At 38.9% G+C, this 20615-nt stretch overlaps 1 protein-coding gene across 6 annotated transcripts in view; it reads right to left on the reverse strand.

The window, feature by feature from the left end:
- The window catches only part of MAPK10 (mitogen-activated protein kinase 10), a 182780-nt gene that overhangs the window by 18374 nt on the left and 143791 nt on the right, over positions 1-20615 (reverse strand). For 5 of the 6 annotated variants that reach the window (XM_075708696.1, XM_075708695.1, XM_075708698.1 and 2 more), the window contains 4 exons: positions 17458-17640; positions 15128-15252; positions 2274-2337; positions 1602-1679 (listed from right to left, as the gene is read on the reverse strand). In XM_075708696.1, coding sequence (XP_075564811.1) covers positions 1602-1679; positions 2274-2337; positions 15128-15252; positions 17458-17640 — 450 coding nt within the window. The remainder of the gene's footprint in view (positions 1-1601; positions 1680-2273; positions 2338-15127; positions 15253-17457; positions 17641-20615) is intronic. The other variant, XM_075708700.1, reaches the window with a different exon arrangement.

The raw sequence follows: 20615 nt of genomic DNA on the forward strand, positions 1-20615 counted from the left end.
TTCTTGCCAAGAACACCTACTGATGAGCAATGTGTGTGCAGTCCTCCTCATTTCCCTTATGCTCAGAACTGGTGACTTGTAGTGACCTCATTCTTTCAGTATTTGATTCAGTTGAAAAAAATTAAGTCAGGCACACGAAGTGATGAAAACCAGGAAACCTACTGTTTCATAAAACAGCCTCATCTCAGAGCAATTTTTAAATAGTTGCTATACTTGTTGGTGCCTAACAATCCAAAAACAGCCAAAGGGGAACAGCAAAAGAAAGATAGGTAAGAAGTGGCAATTCTGCATGTTCGGAAATGTTTTACATAAACAATAAAAACTTTCCACATAGGAAAAACAGAACATGGAATACATAAAGAAATCCCTGGGTAGTTAATTCCTGAAACCAGCAACTACAATGTTTCTTGATCATAAATCAGACTGCAACCACCATTCTATGGGGGAGAGAGATTTCAGCATGAGGATTTATCAGATACTTGGCAGGGCCCCAGATTTCTTTTCAGTGATGGTACAGTAGTTTGTTAAATTAAATCTACAAGTCCTATATTTTGTTTGCTGCTCGGCAAGAACACAATGGATTGTTTTCAATATCTTACTTCATCGATGTCAAAATCCAGGTGCAGTGCTAGCACTCTTATATTACCATCCAGCACTCTATTAACTTCGTCCATTGTTGCCATGTTTCCCCTTGTCCTGTTAGTTATTAATGATGCATTCTTGTTCTAACATTGTTAGCTCAGCAAGCGAGAAATGAGAATGCAAAAAAAAAAAAAAAACCACCAAACCTCTAAAAATATGCAGGGAATACTGAATTAAAATTATTTTACTTTGAGGAAAGGCTCTGCGTAAGGTAGTTTTAACTAGTATTTATCCATAAATGCTGCTGGAACACTGTGCTCAAACTGTGGGCACTCCACGTCTGCCAGTGAAAGCGTACCTTCACAAATATGTATTTCTGTGTACTGGCAGTCACAGTTTGCATTTCTGTGAAAAGACTGCTGATGTGAATTTTCCTCAGGTAAAATTTACTTGTGATTTTTTTTTGTGAAAGGACTTTAAGAATCTGTGTTTGAAGACACATTTTCCTTCTCGTCAAAGTGTCAACCAAGTTTGTCAGCAAGCTGTTCTAATGTTATCAGACTTCTGAAAGGATAAACTACCAGACTAGGTACCAGATGTTTACATGGGGAGGGGGGTGGGCAGTGTCACGTGTCCAACAGATGGATACGTGCTAACATCACCAATTTTGCTTACATCAACTAGCAGAGTATTAGTTCAGTTATCCATCCATAAGCAGTATAATAATAATAGTGTGAGATAAGCCTCCCCACCCACAGGAATATAGTCTGTAACCACAGATCTTTCCATAGAAAATACCAGGACAACTATATCTCAAACAGCAAGCAGACCAATTTTTAACTATTAACATGACACTGGAGCACAATTAATCAAGGTCAACCCATTAGAAGCACTGGATTTCATAAAAACTTCTTAATTGGTCTACATAACTGCAAGTATAGCCTGAGTGCTTCAGCTATCTCCATTCTCTTCTTGTCGGTACAGAAAACACATCAAAGTTATTCAATGGGGCTGAGTACCTGAAGGAGAAGGCTGTCCTTTTACTACGCCATTTTTAGTCTTTTCTTCAGAATTCATTACTTCTTTGTAGATGAGTTCTGGAAGAGATAATTACAACAGTTACAAAGAGGAACCAGTGCCTGTGATCAGGAGAAAACAACTATCACAAAACAGTGTCGGAGCCCTCCCGTGAGCTCCCTAGGTCTGCCCTACCTTGTCTTCATGAGTCTGACAGCTCTATTTGCCCAAGAACTCTCTCTTCCATTCCCCTCCTCTCCTATCATCTCTTTTTGGAGCTAAATTGAGACACATAGGGTTAAACTAGAACACATGAATTGTTTAATGCTGCACTATCTAGAAATGAAGCAGCACAATAATACGGTGCTTTTTTCTGTGGGTGAAATTCTGATGTATCGTCCTGCTGAACAGTATTCTGTTCTCCAAGTGATATCCTTAGATTTCAATGAAGCACTGGAATCTGCACCTCCTGTGTTAACATTTACCTGTGTAGATAATGATAGTCCTCAGGACATTTCTTACATTTTTGCTACCAAAGCACCAGTTCATAGGGCTAGTGTCAATTCTTTACATCAAAGGAATTCTTTTCGTTTTACACAGATGCACTTGGTGGCGGGACATGGCCATTTTGCCACTGAAATACCCCTTCCCATATAATTCTAAACTGTGATTACCTTTCCATTCCTCAATTGTATGTTCCCTTTCATCCAGCTGTTTATCATATATCTGAGGAGGAGGCTGCAGGAGAGAAACAAAGCTATTTAGTTGATTGTCTGTTATATTGTAAATAATTAGGAGTAATTATTTAAGTAAAGATAAATTATCTTCTCCCTCTTTGTTATCCATCCTGTACATGTAAAAATACATGAAACACATTTGAATATTAAAGGGATTAACACTTCTGGAATGCAACTCTTTAGGTATAAGAAATCAATATACTTCTCCCTTTTCTTTTTTTAAACGAGGCATAGTTGCAGTTGAAACAGAACACGGGTCAACAATGCCATTGTGCTTATACTGAGCCCAGAAACTCCACACACAGATTGTTTGCACTGGCAGAGAAAGTACTGTCAGTGTACCAGACAAATACCAATCCTGATTAATTAGTAGTAACTTTACTATATTAATTTTTAAGTCACCCTTTAGACATCATACTTGCTGGTATACAAACTTCCCAGAGTAACTCTAATTTTTAAGTAAATCTCCCTGCCAGAATTTTTGATTCATGTTCCAAATTCCAGTATACATATTTTTACGTGACTTTGACCAGAAAGGTTTCTTCTTTTTCTTTTTTTTTTTCTAAAAACTTGTATTTTTCAGTTGATGACAATGTCACAGAAGTAGCAGATCCTGGAATTTACCGAGACAAAGGCAACTAGAGTTTCCAAGAGTGTTCATTGTCTCTTCTGACGTTAGCTGCCAAATACAGCAGCCAAGCAAGGCAGAGGACTCTCTCCTCCTTCCTTCTACCAAGAAGCTTCAGCATCCAAGGTAAGAGTATCTAATGAAGATGGAAACAAGATCTACAATACTTTTTTCACTCATAGATATTTCGTCTAACTTTCATCTTGGGCACTCGGCCATTGCGTCCCTTTCAAAACATCCTACTATTAAATGCATGTTTACCAACTTGTTTTCTGATTCACTAAGAAGTTGAGAATTTGATCTCAGAATTCTTAATGCCATCAATCCATTAAGCTATTTGCATGCTACAGATAAAACTGAGAAAGTAATAGCTTAGTGATGTAATATGGATCAGGAAAATTATATGATAGCTGAACTGGACATGTCCACTGAAAACAAGAGAAGTTCCTGCAGAGTGACATTTGTATCAGGGCTAAAGACAAGGGAATTAGGTGAAGTCCTGGATTGTCAAGTCTCATACCTGAGAAGGTGCCAAGGCGGAACCTGAAACGTGGATCATGAGTTAAAGTGAGTGCCAGGCCTCAGCAGGGGTACCTGAAGTTTTGCCACATCAGCAAGGTAAGACAACCACATAAGTCTGAGTCCAAAACCAATGCAGCTGTTCTGTTATTCAGCATAGCAACCCTTCACGGTCCCTTCCAGTCAGTCCTGAAGCTTAAGATAGATTCAATCAAAAATCAATGCAATCTCTGTGGGGACTCCATGTTTCTGCTGATTGTGATATTAGGGAGCTGAACGCTACAAAACAATGCATGTAAGCCTCACCATTGACCAACGGGATGTGGTAAGCTCGCTCCACTCCTCCAGCTGAGCCTGCTCAGCCTCCCAGCCAGCCCTGCAGCATGCATTTCCTACCAGGGGAAAGCAGAGAAAGCTGGCAAAGACAAGGAAACCCTGGGGCGGGGGGGGGGGGGGTAGGAGTTTACAGGAGACTTACAGGGGCTGTCAGCTCCACTACACAGCTGTCTCTTGGCTTTTATGGTAGCAGTAGGGGAGGCATTTGGCTGAGCTGTACTCTGAAACACAGCAACAGACCCACTGCTTCTCTGTCAGGTGGAAGGAAAGCAGGTAAACCAAGCTGGACAAGAATATCCTGCAAGTACGTTTCTTTCTAAAAGTTTCAGGGAGGGGCTTACACAAAGCACAGGTTTTGGGTAGAACTGCTCCTGCCAAGTGTAAACACTCTTGTTACATCTTCCATAGAAAAACATGGGTATTTCTCCCCTAGCTAGAGATAAGAGGATAGATTCCTTCACTACTTCAATTCCCAAACACAAATTACAGAATCAAAAAGTACAAGTGATCAGATGCACATTCCTGTCCTCAGTTCACACAACCACAAAATCTTTGGCTTATGTCTCGTCTAATTTATTTCAGCTATGTCTTAAGCAGGCATAATTGGCTAATAGGCAACAAGAAAAGCAGCAGTAATTATTTCCTAGATTAAGACGTTCTGGAAACGAAGACATTTTCCAGGGAGAGAGCCCAGAAGAATCTAATTTGTTACCAAACTCCTATTTTGCTATTGTGGACAATCAAGAGAGAGCACCCAAACTCTGCACTTCACACACCGCAGGATGCCAGAAACTGCACAGCATTCAACTGTTGACCTTTATTTGTGAGCTAGCAGAACCCACAGCTATAAAATATGGCTCTCAGCAGGAACGCAAGAGCCAAGGGTAACAAATATTCAGCATTATAATGACATTAATAAATCCCTCCACACAGGCAGGATCTATAACCTCTAAAGCCTGTGCAGAACATAGGTGAATGGAGCTCTGCTGAGAGGCCAGGCCAGCAATTCGCACTGGGAGAAGTGAAGCTTTCCCATCTAATTCCCTGATATAAGGAAATGAGCCCTTATGACACATTTTCATTGATTCAAGGCACAGACCTGAGCTGAGAATACCATAACAGTTTCAGGAATTAATTTATTTTCCTACGATCCTCATTAATTTTAATGAGAACCACAAAGCTTAATACATTGTTATCAACCTAGATAATCCCCTCCAGGCTGACTGACCATTTTCTGCTAACTTGTTTGTTTTGGGTTTTTTTTAACCAGTTTCTAAAAGGAGGAAGAGAGATTTTTAACATAAGTATAGTCACAGCAATGGAGCAGACAGAGCAGCTGCCATACCTGGGTCCTCCTGGGCACCTGATTTCAGTCTTGGTGCAAAGGTTGGCCTAAAAATGACTTTGCTGCCTAACTCAAATGCCTTAGAAAATGACTGAGTTAATCATTAATCTTCTATGTGGATGCAGCTGCAGTATTATAGACTTTCTTATAAATCCTTCATACAGCACATCCCAACTGAAAGTTAAATGGTTTAGTTTGAACAGGTTTCAGAAAAAGTATGGTTAAACTAGCATTAAATCAAAGCAGAGTGTGGATCAAGCCTATGGGTGGCAGCATCTAGCTTCAGTTTTAGGTAGCCATTTTCTCCCCAAATCAGATTGATTTGTAAGCAATTGCATTGGCAACAATAACAAAGAATAGGATTTATTTCTGGATGTGGAAGAGAAGGAATGAATTATATTTTTCTTGTATATATTAAAATAATACCTTGTTGTTTCAGTGGTTCTTGGCTTTTACATTTTACAAATGGATTCTCAAAATATTTTTGCATTAAATTTAACATTAATTGAATATAATAAAAATTACAGAAAAAAAACCCCAAACCAAACAGAAAATATCCACATGGACCTTTTTCAAAAGACAAACAAACAAAACCCCCAAAAAACTAACTAAGAAACAAACAGACCCAAAACCCAAACCCCCACAAAAGACAGTTTTTTTTCATGTGGTCAGGTAAGCGTCAGGAGATTACTGGATTTGTTAAATACTGTTCTAATATCCAGGGAGGAAATGCTTTTCACTAGGAAAAAAAACAAAACATAAGTTGAGGCTGATGTATTCTCACTTTTCCAAAACAACATGGATTGGTTTGTATGCCACTTCTAGAAAGCAAAGGGAACGGGCTGGAGCTCACACTTGAATAAATCCTGCTATCTCTGTCCCTGCCTCTGCAGAGCTAGTGCCAGCACAGTTAAGACCTTGGGATGAGCTCTTTTTAGAAAGCTTGGCAGGAGCAAGGCTTGATTCCGCATCTGTTCCCAGAATCACAAGGTCTGGAGCAGTAGTTGTGGAGCAGCATACAAGGCAATGATAGAATTAGCAATATATGAATAACAGAAGCAATGGAGGCTGTAAAAATTAATGGTGTGAGGTTAAACAATTTGTTAAATGGGTTAGATCTTCATAACAGGTGAATATAAAAATTCCTTTGTGTTTTGCTCCCACCTAGATTGATACCATTTATATATTTATTTTTGTAGTGCAAGCCAAAGTACACCAGTGTGCTGTCACTAGAGGCCTGAAGTCTCTTTAGCTAGAGAAGAAAGTATCAAAGGCCTTGGATTTCACCCTGTATTGCCCAGGGACTCCACAGCAGGCTGGGCATGAACTCAACTATGGTTAGGGAAGAAGAGGTGCCTCTGTGCCCATTCGTTCTTGGACTCTTTGCAGAGCCTTTTGGAAAACTCCACACATAGTATGCATCAAAGAAACTCTCATCTGAGCTGTTTCTGAACAGCTGGACTGTAAGGATGCCATGCAGCAGGAGTCAAGATTACTTGGCTGCACACAGATGACTGAACAGCTTGCAGATATGTACAACAGCAAGCTAGAAAAAGCTTTAGTTTGGTTTGGAAAAGAAAAAGAAGAAATGAAATGCCTCTTTCTTCTCTAACCACTACTTCTCACTGACATTAACAAAGATTGCTGCAGAAGCTGTGTTCAGCTGCCATAATTAATCAGCTATAAATGGATAGATGTTGCTGACTAGAGGAAATATCTGTGCTTGCGTACAAAGCAGAGCTGCACGCTTCTTTTGTGAAACAACAGATGTGCACCATCAACCTCTAAGCAGAAAACCAAACCCTGTGACTGCTAAAAAACCCCTGTGGCAGATCACCAAAGAGTTTAGATACAACATCTATACACACAGGGTTGAGCAAGAGAAAAGAATACCAGAAAAGATGCACAACCTGACAGCCTTGATTTTGCCATGAAGTGTCACGTGTGGTGAAGGTGACACCTTCTTTGAAGTGTTGTTTGCCAAGGTCACAGAGCTCTCCAGAAGCGCTTCTCCATCATCATGGATGCTTAGCACTCACAGGTAAAATAAGAGATGGGTGATTTTTTTTTTTTTTCCTTATGACAAACTATGAAACTTGAAATTCATTTGAACAGATTGTATTTAACAACTGGTCATAGATAGTTTGTACAGGGCTATGACAAAACAGCAGCAGTTTCTATCCTGGACAGGACCTCGGACTGAGAACCGCAAACCAAGGTCTCTTCATAAGCATTGTAGAAAACAGCATCACATTAATAAAAGGTAACACACAGGTTGGCATGCACAGAAAAATGAATGATCATTCAAAACTGAGACCCTCGTGGGTGGTCCTAGAGGCAGAGACACCCCAGTGAAACATAAATCCTGTGAAAATAAAACCAATAAGGAAAGCAGTGTGAATTACAGTGAATAAAACCCCACAAAATCTATCACTGTTGTAAAATTCTGTCAACATAGAGAAATGCTTAAAAGGAATATTTTTAACATCTGATCGTTCCATTTTCTAAGAAATCTCTCTTTTAATGGATGGCATATGTCAGATAACAAGCAATAACTACAGGTACAGTAAAATCTAAGACAAATTTTGAAACCGGTTAACAGAAAACATCAGGTAATAATCTATGGCAAATTTTGCTACCAGATTTGTTCCCATGGAATGGAACAACACTGTTGCCAAGCAGGAACCAATATGAGATCACACAGGTATTCAAAAGATTCCAAAATGAAGTCATTTATAGGTGAAGAAAAAATGCACGAGATTAAGTCCTGAACCATTGCCCCTAAACAGCAATAATTCTTCTAAGATAGCATCTTCCAGAGATCTGCAAGCAAATCCTTTTGGCCAAAGAATACTTGGTTATTTTTTTATGAAATAACATAATAATTGAAAAATTAAGGGGAAGAACAGAAAGCAGCAACAATCTGGCATAAGAATGGGACTTGGACATTGATAAGTAGCTCTCTCTCCCATTCAGAATTATTTCTAATGCAAACAATATGGAAGGAATTAGACTGGAGACCACGCAGCTCAAGCCAATGCAGTCCTAGAGAACAACCAGCACAAGTGTTCTGAAATTTTATTTCAGAGCCACCCAGGTGGCAATGCTAAAGCTATTCTAAAGTACATGTCTAGGAATCCATTCTGTTCACAAACAATTTAAATATTTTGGGATAAAAACAGTGGCATGCATACGGGCAGCATCACATAAACATTAGGCGAGATATGAAAAATAGCAGATTTGGGATTTATTCACAGATCATTTCAATGAAGGATAAGAATGTATAGCAACTTCAAAAAAGGGCAGCTATGTAAATGAAAACAAAGTCTCAAGCACAGCATTTTCAGACAGGAAAACAGAGAAGCTAATATGTCATCAAGGAGGTATTGAGATTATCTGCAATAAACAGGATAGTCTACATGTGGAGGCAAGAGATGTTGGAAATGTCTTCTTTCCTAAGAACAGAACAAGAGCTCTTTGAGGGAGAAAAGGTATCATGTGTCTCATTTATTCATGATAATAGTCCTCATGCTGTTATGTAGGTAAAGTAAATATCATAACATGAGAGTAATAAACATAATATTTGTTTAAAAGTGGAACTGAGACAGTTTCTTTATGTAACATACAGGAAGAAGAAACCTTTAACTGAAATATAAAACAGAGAAGTAAGGTCTATAGGTTCCTATTCTGATTTTACAGTAGATTTCCTGTGTGATATTAGTAAATAATACTTTTCCCCTTTGAACTCTGGTTTCCCTACATATAAATTAGGTGTGAAGATTGAGAACAGATTTCAACAGTTCCTAAAATCTTGGGAACTCCACACGATCATAAATGCACATTATCTGTATTTTTTCATATTTTTTAAAAACATGTATTTTACTTACAATTGGTTGAATACAGAAATTATCTTTGAGTGCCGCTATTCAAATTAATTTCAGAGCAATGACATACACTCTGGAGAACCTAACACTGTGACTTTATTATCAAAGATACTGCGGCAAGCTGAGTGGGCTCAAAAGAAGCTGGGTAGCTAGGTTAGTATGGTAGACATAAGAATTTCCTCTGAATCCAAAATCTAGCTTACCCACTCACTCCACAGGTAAGCTTAAAAACTGTGCAAGGCCTGTTTCTAACTGTAAATATGATGACTGTTTCAGAGCTATTCAGGGCTTTGGATGTGGTTTTGTGTTATGCTGAAGTCTGTGGGAGAATCACAGCGCTGTTTGGGTAACCTCCTGCCGTTAGTGAATAGCAAGTACCACATCAAATAACATATCATCTTCCTCTCTGTATCAGGGAATCACAACATGGCATTTAAGGCTGACCAGAGGAGTTTGATGCTGTTACACATCAGGGGGGGGGAAAGGGTATTGCATTCCTACCGCTTCCCATTTGTGTTACTGTCTTTGCCCATTAGAATGAGACATAATAGCTTTATTGCCCCCATACAGCCTGTGAAGGACCATAAACTTTTAATAGACTTATAAAAAGGGACTGTAACTGTCTCACTAGTCTGCTTTTTAACTGGACAGGGTTATTTTGTCTGTTCCACTCACATTCATAATGCTGTAAATCTGGGCAGACATAGAGGGTTGCTACCTCCAGGTTAAACTTTGACACCAAATTCTCTGCTTATTGCCTGAACTGTCTTCAGTGCTCCTCATGGTCTACTCCAGCACACACTGATACTTCATGATATTGCAACAGCTCACTTCAAAATTCCTGTCACATTAAATGCTTTCAGTTACCTGTCCTCCTGGGCCTCTGAACCAAATGAATACTGCACAACAGATGTGGCTAGCTGCTTCTGATGAAGCTGTTTACTGGGGAAAAGGAGTCATCTAACAAGACAGCTGAGTTAACTAAATCCCCCCCAATGCTATACTGGTTGAAAACGCCATCTTGTTTAATACCTCTGTATTCTAATTTCTGTGTTATCGCTACTGTACAGGGTTATTGACAGTGGAGGGAATCCTGCCTCATGTTACACACTACGGGAGGACGACTCCAAACCAAAACCACCCACTACCAAACCTTTAGTCACATGATGGAAGACCTCACTCTATGGAAAAGTGCTTATCAAATGCTACAAAAGAGAGAGTGCAGTGAATGTGAGCAGATGCAACACAGTACAGGCTCCCAAGTCCCAGTGAGGCAATCACAAAAAATTGTGGGAAGTTAAGCACAATGCAATTGACCAAAAATATCTCCGTCACTCATTTTCCTATCGCTCTCTTGTCATGTTCTCTGGCCTGCACATTTGCAGGGCAGTCTGTGAAAAAACAGGGTTGCTTTATAGAGCCTTGTCATGCTACAAATCCTAAAGGAGAATTCATTAAGGTGCCAGCTGGTCCCCTGCAAACTTTCCCTAAGGAAGTGGCAGAATATTCATCTTTGCTAGTCCATCCTTTCTCCTGCTCCTCCCTCCACTCCATCCTTGCCTGACAGGAGAGAAGACTCACTGAATGCAATTGTAAAAAAAAAACCCAAAAACCAAACCAACCAACCAAACAAAAAAACCCCATAGGATCCAAAACAGTATGTTTGTAAAATGCAGGAGCAAGCAATTGCAAACTAGTAAGGCTCATGATTACCTCAAGGAAAATCCACAAAAAGAGGGTGAAAAAAAAGGACCAAATCTGATACTGACTAACTGGAGTGTTTCTAGTAAATACAAATCACAAATGCCCACCTAAAACCTGTTTTAACAAAAGATCATCTTGGGGTAAAGATATCAGGGGACAAATGCTTCAAAAATGGCCAACACAGTAAAAATAGCACTTCTGAATTTCAACATGAAATAAACAAAGAGAATAGAAAACAAGAGTAAAACTGAATACTCAGAGACCACAAATGCAAAATCCATTAACTGGTTTATCATCTAACTGAAGCAGCAAAGCTTTAGCATAACCCAGTCTCCTGATAATCAAAATATGAGACAACACCTTTAAGAGACAGAGAAGAGTTGAACAAAGAGTTGCAAAGGGCATTAGGTTGAATAAGAATGGCTACTGTGCTCCACATCGGCTCAATCTCTTTCCATCACTTTACTATTATGTAAGTTTGCAAGACTGTCATGGAAAGAGAAAATATCACCTTGGGTTGGAAATCTTCCAGACAGGGAACACCAACAATTTCATGCAACTTATTACACAATGAGAACAGAAACTTTATAGTAGCAGACTCGCCTTAGGCTGATACACATTTGTGTAAACCTTTTGTCAACCTATTCCAATCATGAACACAGATCCTAAATCTGTACATGAATAATCACAAGGAAAAATGGGGCTAAATGGTTTGAAAAACCTCTTTAGACTGTAGTCTTTCATTTGCTTTTGTCCTTCATTTATAAAAGCTGGCTGCCAAACACAGCTAAGATAGGTAGGCACAAAAAGTTGAGACCACACAGGGACAAACTCTTAACTGCATTCAGTGAAACAGCTAATGATCAGTACACATTTCTCTACCTTTCCCATGAGGCATTTTTATAAGCTTCACAAACTACAGCATAGTTTGTGGGCAAAAAGGACCTAGACTAGTAGCATGAGGATTTCAACACACTTCAACAGTGCTTTGATCTAGAATTGTCTTCTAGTTTACATCTAGAAACACGTTCAGCTGCAGAACTGAGGTCCAGTGGCAGATGGAAATTCCATTTCCACCTTCCAAAATTCAGCGGGCTAGATCCAGAGATCCATTAGCAAAGTCACTGATGAAATGTGTTGGTGCAGCTGTTTCATGGCACACATTAATAAAATAGCTTACCAAGGCAGGGAAAAATGACTTGTTCCATTCAAATCGGAATGGGAAACTTAAGATGTACACGACCTGGAAGAATCAGACCGCAATCTGTTCTTCATACAGAGCCTAGGGCTTATGGCATAGTATAAACTACTGCACAAAACTGTAATCATTTAAGACATTGGATGTCAGCGCAGTGTTACAAGATACTCCAAAAGGTATTCTGAATGTTATGCTAGGTTCCCCTGGTCCACGTCTGAGGTCACAGACAGATGGACACAGCCTGTTGTGCACACCAATGCAGCTTTTTCCAAGAGGAAACAAGTTGCTTCATGCTTGAAGCACTAAGTCACTCATGTTACCACCAAACAAGTTTATCACATACAGGTACCTTGCTGTCTTGTAAAGAACTAATAGCTGATCAGACATCAATCATTCAGCCAGAAGTGGCAACTTGTAACGTGGATGCACAAGTAAAACTTTCTCTCCAGTGTAGCAACAACTATTCCTCGTAGAAGCACTGCCAGTTAGTAGCAGTCCCAGAACCTCAGGACACTCTTTTGAGAAAGAAGAGAAAGCCACTGATCTCCCATGAATCTGTTTGAGAAACTTATTCCATCATCAAGACAATGGTGATGAAAAACATGGACTGACTGCACTTCAACAACTGAATCAAGAGGCAAAGAAAATCCAACTGAGTTAAGTTTTCTTCAGAAAATAATTAGTAAATGATTCACAGCTAGCCACTGAAGGTGTGCCAGCATGAACAGATGGAAATTTAGAATTTAATAAACTGTTAATTGCAAAAAGAAAGTCCTCCAGTACAACTTTACCTCTGTAAATGAGATTGGAAAAATAGTAAGTGTTACGCCAGGCTCTTTCTAGAGTTCCTAGCACTGACAAAATAAAATTAATATTTATTAATCCCATGTTCTTCTATTTAAGTTACACTGCACACAACCTGAACCTTCCTGGTTCTTAATCTGCTGTGATCCCAAGAGAAGAAGGGTCTCTGTACCATAGAGCAATTTGTGTCAAAGTAATTCAGTAACACTTCACTGTCAAAGTACTCATGACAAAAGTATTAGTATGATTCTACAGTATGTTATTGACAAGATATAGGATGTTTTGGAAGAGAAAACTCTGAAGCTAAGAGAGACAGAGAAAGTAGCTGGAGGCGCTGATGTTTAGCTCATGTTAACTACACAGTAACTGGGCAAAGAACCAGGTGGGTGAAGAGAACAGAGAGTTACCTAAAAAGGTGCAATCCAGACAAAGATGCAAACTACAAATGACTGTGACAACATCAAGCATTTGAAGTTTAACATTTAAAGGCACTGTTCCTTCCTCACAGGACGTCCTCTGTTCTTTGAGGCGCTATGGGAGCAACGACAGTCTGGTTTTCCACTGATTTACACCTTCTGTAGTCATTTATTGAGCAATTAAATACAGCCAATAGTGGAAAAGCAAGGATGTGATTTCATAGTGTGTGGCACCATGTTTGTACAGGTATCATGGTGATAGGAGGTGCATGTGAGAGACTAATGCCTCAATTAACTAGAATGTAATTACTGCAGGCTTTTGAGAGCTAGTGGGCCCATTAGATTCCAGCCAATTCACTCAGCAGGCAAAAATTCCTGGTTTAGAGTCATGATCCAGAGAAAGGATGTGGTTTGTTCTAGATCACGTGAGGACTCTATGGTACAATCAGAAATTAAACCATTGTCTCTTCAGCCATAGATGTACCCCTGATCTCTGTCTGCATAAAAGGACAGGAATAGGAGGTTCAACATCAGCTGTAATTCTAGGCAGGTGTGGCAAGTTTTTCTTTCTAAAAGGGCAACCTCATTGTGACAAAAACTCAACCTCTGCTTTAATCTGAAATATAACTAAGAGCATACATTTGGAAATTGGGCAAATCATTACATCAAAATACCCACTGTATGAAATTCCCTTCCTGTTCTGCATCAGAAGTGGCTCTCTTGTTAAATTCACAGGCAAAGCACATCTAAAGAGGGACCCAAATCTACATTCTGATATCAGAGTAGTTCTGTAAAACTGAGTTAAGGAATGCATGGAAATACAACAAAAGTATCTGACAATGGTATCAGATCATTAAGACAGATGTGAAACTAAAATGTACGTGCTAGGGGGTAAAATATTGCAGGGTATCAAATGTTTATGCTTCAGACTGATAAACTTTTTTCTTAAAGAAAACTAAACAGGACACAAAAACTCAAGGCTCTCTAGATAGCAGAACCAGCCCCTATAAAGCACTCTGAAATAACATACGCTGCAAAAATCCCATGCGTGTGAAATTTGATGCAGTTTTGTGCATTCCATTTACTTTTGAAGTTTACTGCACTTTCAAGAACACACACTGAATTGAAGCATATCACTAAATAGCAGTGATTTAATTTTGCAACGTTCAGGGTTTTAGTTTCCTATTGTGGTTAAGTAAGATTTCTAAACCTGTTGAAATATGGAGCTCTGTTTTCATACATAGTATTACAGAGAACATCTCTGAATTTATATCTGTACCTATTATATCATGTCACTGAAGTGCCTACAGGTTGCACTTATTCCTGTTAATACCAGCCTCATTAAGGTATATGGAGAGGTGTCTAGAGCATGACAGGATTATATGAAAAAATCCGTTTCTGTTTGCACACAGTGTACATGATACTGAACATTGAGCTGGGGCCCAGGAAAACACATGAACTTCATTTAAAGAATAATTTATGTCCTGCTAAGATTTTTCTGAATCCTGAGTCTTCAGGATTTTGTGTTGTTTTGTTTAATCCTCCTCCTCTCCACATGTATCCTTGAACACAAACATAGGAAGTGATGTTTGCTGCTTTCCACAAGGAAAGGTTTAGAGAGAAAGATAGTATCTTTTGCCAGCCTGACTTACATGGCTAGAAAAACCAGGTGAGCTACCGGGTTCAAAATCCTTTCTTCATGTTGTCTAGAAGAAAGCAGAAAATGGCTTCATATGCTTGAAGTGTTTTTGCTTCTCCCATCTATTGTCAGTTAATCTAACAACGAGATACATCCTGTCCCTACAGATCTCACTTCATGTAAATCCAAAGACCACCACAGTCACAACAACGTTGTTTCTTTATAGCATGCTTGTTATCAAGCTGCTGTAAAGCAGCAGAAATCTATGAATCATATCTGCGTTTAGCAGTCTGAAGTAAGGAGTCACGCCTCACTTACCGCCTCCACTTCTGCTGGGTCATACCAGACATTAATGTATGGATGCTGTAAGGCTTCATCTACTGATATTCGCTTGGCTGGATCAATGACTAGCATCTTTGATAAAAGGTCCCTGGCTTGGCTGGCTAGAACAATGAAATCAGATAAACACAGTATTAGTAAAAAACAATCACTGCCTCCAGGGGAGGGTTAATTGGGTTACAAAAGTAACAATGACACAACCCTTTTAGAGATTGTTTGTATGCACTTCTGCCCCCTGCCTTGTTATAGCAAGAGCTCTTCAGTAATCATTTTAGGTCAGATTCATCAGGAAGGTACCAACACCAGGGCTGCATACCATAAATCCCCTAACAAGCTTCAATGAGATTTTACATGTTGTATGCAGATTCCATGTAGAGGGCTGAATAACATGCCCAAGAAAAGTGTGCTTGAGGTGTCTGTATTATTGCCAGGATCAGAAAACAAAAGCTCACATAATGAAGTCTAAAATCATGGCATTACATTACTAAACCAAAGCCTTGAAATTACAGGTACTCTTAGAGTGGCTCAGAAAAACATCCAAACTTTTCTGTATGTCTTAAAGTTTTTCACCTAGCCTGCTGGAAGGCATTAAATATTTTAGTGAGGCATAGGTACTGGGCTTGTCTTAGGGCATCCCATTAGAAGCAATAATGTCAAATCTCTAGCCTGGGGTCAACACATAATGGTATGGAAGTGCCTTGGAACTGCTTAAGTCTTATTTGTCCCACATAACAAAGTTGAAATCAGTGGGACTCATCATCCCCCACTACAAAAATGCACAGCCTTACATATACACATTGGGTTTTATGTTGCAACATTGATTTACTTTACCTGATAATATAGCCCATTGTGCCTATCAGGCCACAAACTCATCCTTCTATTATCCAAATTGTTTTTACTGTTTAGAGTTTGTAACAAATATAATACCATCTAAATCCATGTAAAAAATCATAACATGTATTTCTAGTATTACTATCAATGTAGTGTTCTGAGCTCTTCCATGCTCAAAATTATTTCCTGTGTAAATGCAAATGAAAGGAAAAAGAATGTAAAGAGATGGAAGTGCAAAAGTATTATTAGGTATCTCATCAGACAGGGGTGAGTAAAAGTAATATCTAAGTAAACCGTTAACATTACATTATGGTAAAAAATTTAGGCAGGGCATGGAATGATACAACGATGTACGAGCAGTATTTTTTTAATGCATGACTTCTTATTCTGTGACTGTATCTTAAAAACTGGCATTCAGTATGCTCAAATGCATGTGCTTCCTGTATCCAAAAGATAATAGCACTGTTTGACAGTCATTTCTATTCATTAGCTCTAAATCCAAGAAAAATCCATTATTCAATTTTATTGTTAGCAGGAGTATAAAATTCTGTGTATCCAAAAGCATCTGCTCAGACCTTTCACTTTGTTCTCAGAGCCGAGACAGCAGCCTTGCTATGAAATAGTTGTTAATTGGAAGAGTATTCTGGGTAGTGTAATGACATGCAAATTGCAAGCAATTGAAAACCATTACATGCCACCATAGTAAGCAGCCCCAAGTACTCAAGCAGTGCAGAACTGATACACAGTACAAGTTTGCAGGGGTTCCAGAGCTGTGATGAGAAATCCTTTCTATACCAAACACATGTTAATCACTCTTTCCAACTGACGGTCAATGCCCTGTTCAAGTAAAACAAGACTTCAATATATGATTAAAATCATTGCAACTTACATTTTACAGGGGTATATCTAGTCACACTGTAATTAGGTTAGTTCTCTACTTCACATATCCAAACCGACCCACAGCATTTTTCAAAAGAAGAAATCCACCCATAGCAGATATTAAACCTCAGCTACATCAAGACCATTTTGGCTGATGTTGCTAATATCTTTCTATTGTTTAGGAAAGATAGAGCTATGAGGCAGGCATCTGGCGGAACTGATATTTTTCACCTAAAAAACCCAGCGTAAGCGCTGAGATCTTCTGATAGAAGTTCTACTGTTCCTTTTTGTTACAAGTTTAAGAATGAGAGTAAAGGAACACTTCAGTTCCTCATGGTACAGAAACATCAACGGAATAGCATGGGGATATGCTGAAAACATCAGTGATAATGTATGTTCCCTTGGCTGCCCAAACAAGCAGAGTATCCAAAAATCATTTCCAAAAGCTGCCTCTCAGCTGAAATAAACCCATGCAGTCATTCATCTCTGCAACTAACTGCATTAAAAGGGAGAGCAACTAGAGAGAAGAAAAATTGAAAAAAAACCTTCATTGCATTGTAGCTGTTGACATGTGAACCACGTCCCTTTGTCAGACATACCTTTGAGTTTGTTGTGTTCTGAGTCAGCTGGGAAGAGAGAGTCTGGAAAAAGTTTGGGGAAAGTGAGGCCAGCATACTTGGGTCTGTTCTCAACGTAGTTCCGTACTGTTGGCTGCAGCTTCTTCATGAATTCTGGACAGGGTGTTCCCAGCTGCTCAATAACTTTATTCCACTGATCAATATCTGAACATCAGTAGTTAAGGAAAACAAAACACAAACCCCAGTGTAGTCTCCTGACATTTCTGTTTAAGTGTTCTCTGGGAATCCTCAGAGGTGTTTAATTCCCTTCATAACACCTTTACAGTCACTATCTTTTTTCGTCATTACGCCTCCAGGTCCTACAGCCTGCAAAGGGCAAAACTTTCTCTCACAACTATACTTACTTGAGGGCATTGTGCAATCCTAAAACCACCACCACCACAGGAAAATACACAGCTTCCTCTCTTTGGGTCAACACTTGTTACCTTTTTTATTTTTAGCTTGCAATCCAATGACTTGCACTCCCTTTTTTTTTTACATGCAGGTAATTGCCTCTATGTCACCTTGGCTGCACAGGCACAGCAGGGAAGAATGACATGTTCACCCGCCCTCTCTATTCAGTCTGTGGAGAGTGAGACCCAGCTGGCTCAGAGGAGTTCTGCACAGAACAGAAGTCACCTTCAACTCATCTGCTTCGCACTTGTATGTTTACTCTCTCCAATAACTTTATTGGTGCTAATTTGCTAAAATCACCCAACCAGTAACCCCTCAAAAGCAATTCATTTGATTTTACAAGAATGTGCTTGTAAATGACAAATGATGCCTCAGGTATAGACAGATGTTTCTTTTTAACTGCAAATGTGACAGCTACATTCCTAAACTGTTACTGACTAATAAGAAAGAGGCTCTTATGCTTAAAAAGAAATTGTATTACAGGCAATTTGTACTGAGCACTTTTTTTGTTTTGATGTTGATTTTTTTAGTTTTCTTGAGATAAGAATTAGGCATCTGATAGGTGTTATGTAGCTCTTCCAGCCATGTTCAGAACAAGCCTTACTGTGCCAAAAAAAAAAAAAAAAAAAGCAAACGTCTATAAAATCAGCATCATCTCTACATCATACTGTTTAATTCGCAGTGCTAAGAATCTGGTGACAACATAAAAAAAAAAAGAAAAGGAAAAGTACATGCAGCCATGGGTACATTGATGCTAAGAAATGTGATGAAGGGAGTTTCATTAAGAACATACTGGAAATAAAAAGCTTTTAAAAGACAAACATTCAAAGCATTTCAACACAGAGGTTTTTTTTTTTTTTAAATTGTTCTTCTAAGTTATTATTTGAGTGTCATAAGTGTGGAGGAGTTTCCCAAATACTAAAGACAGTTCCTCACAATCTAGGAGAGAGATCAGGTCAACAGAATGAAGATAACAAGAAAAAAAAAGAAAATAGTCAGGCAAAAACCAGCTCTTTGGTGCAGTAGCAATTTCAGATTTTCAAAAAAGTATTTTAGTTTAGGGAAATGGAAACAGTATTTTCACAGACCTTGAAAATTCAAGACAGACTTAATTTGAGTTTACCTGAACTGTCTTATTTGAACAAAAATCAAATAACTCATTTAAAAATTGAAGCTTTATCAATAAAAAGTGTTTAAAGGAATGAAAACAATTTAAACATGTGCTTTAAGAATGCTGAAACAGTCTTTTGAATGGTTTTAATTTCAACTGAAAAAGGTTGCTAGAAATAGCGGTGGTCTGTAAGGATTTTTCTGAATAACTTTAATTTTTTAAACTAAATCAAAGATTTATTTAGAACAATCCCTCCCACACACACACTCTATAGGTTGTATGTATCTTATGTTGTCTGTGAAAAATACCATTTTCTCAACAGAAAACTAAAGAATTGCAACAACAGTAAAGTTATCCAAGACTATAGCTGCTCAAAGAGTAGCCTAAATATTTCATTAAACATTTTATTAGAAAATAAAGTGTTTTGACATTTTAAACTTATATTGAAGTTAACACACATCACTGCTGGCTGGACTATTTCAGAAGCAGGTCTTTCTGAGAAACTTGAAAATATAGAGTGTGTATATGGTTTGCAGAGAAGAACAGAGAACACAGAAATGAAGGTGCTGTTAGTTGTGCCAAGAGAAGCTAAATGGATGAGAAAGCCAAGCTACAAAAGCATCACTGGAAGCATTACCTGTGCAGATTGAGTGAGGGCCATTTGATAAACAGGGGAGGCCAAATACAGGACTTGCTTCAAAGCAGGCATCGGACGCTTACGCTTGTACAGAGCAGGTTAACCATCTCTCAGGCACTTAATGAAAAGGAGAGAGATCTTTGGGATTACAGAATGTTGTGGGACTTGGACATGTTGAGAGGGAAGATGTAGTAAGATGCTCTGGATATGTGTGACAAGGGAAAAAGAGTAAAAAAAGATCCCAGAAAAGGGCCTACATGGTGGGAACCAGTGTCAGCGGGGATGGAGGGGGGAGAAGGAGAATCCTCAGACAACAAGGCCACTGCCTGCTGCACACATTTCTCCTAAGATGACAGAAAGGCTCTCACTGAGAGACAACAGACAAGGAGGCCTTCACCCATGACTGGAAGATTTTAGGAGATGGAAGAAGCTTCATCAGTCATCAGTACAAAGACAAGAGCCAAAGCCAAGGGAGCTGGCAGAGCCACCATGTTCCGCTCCTTGACTAGTATTGATTTGCAGGAGGACAGCACTGGAGCTTTTGCAGCCCTGGCTTGCACCAAGGGCCAGAAATGTCAGGCTTTACATCACAGCAACTTCAGGGACTGGTTTTGAGTAACTGAATGATCTGAATAGATAAACATGCTTCTTTACCATATTATTTCTGACTTAGGTTGCTCAAATACTGCCAAAACCCTTAAATAAAATATATTCATTAGTTCTTTTTATATATATATGTCTGTACACATGCACACAAATTGACGTGATGGAGCACTTGGGACCTGTTTTTGTCCTAATAATAGCAATAGCAAAACCAGGCCCAGCGAGAACAGGAGGAAGCACACCATTTTTCAGTCAGATGGACACACACATTTTCTCTCTAGTATTGTTTCTCCATTTACCTAGGCCTTACTAGCATTGGATTATATTCTGAGGTCCAATACATGAAAACATGCAAGAATGTAATAAAGTTCTTGC

This window comes from Pelecanus crispus, chromosome 4, assembly GCF_030463565.1.
Source record: "Pelecanus crispus isolate bPelCri1 chromosome 4, bPelCri1.pri, whole genome shotgun sequence".
In the NCBI taxonomy this organism is placed as follows: domain Eukaryota; kingdom Metazoa; phylum Chordata; class Aves; order Pelecaniformes; family Pelecanidae; genus Pelecanus; species Pelecanus crispus.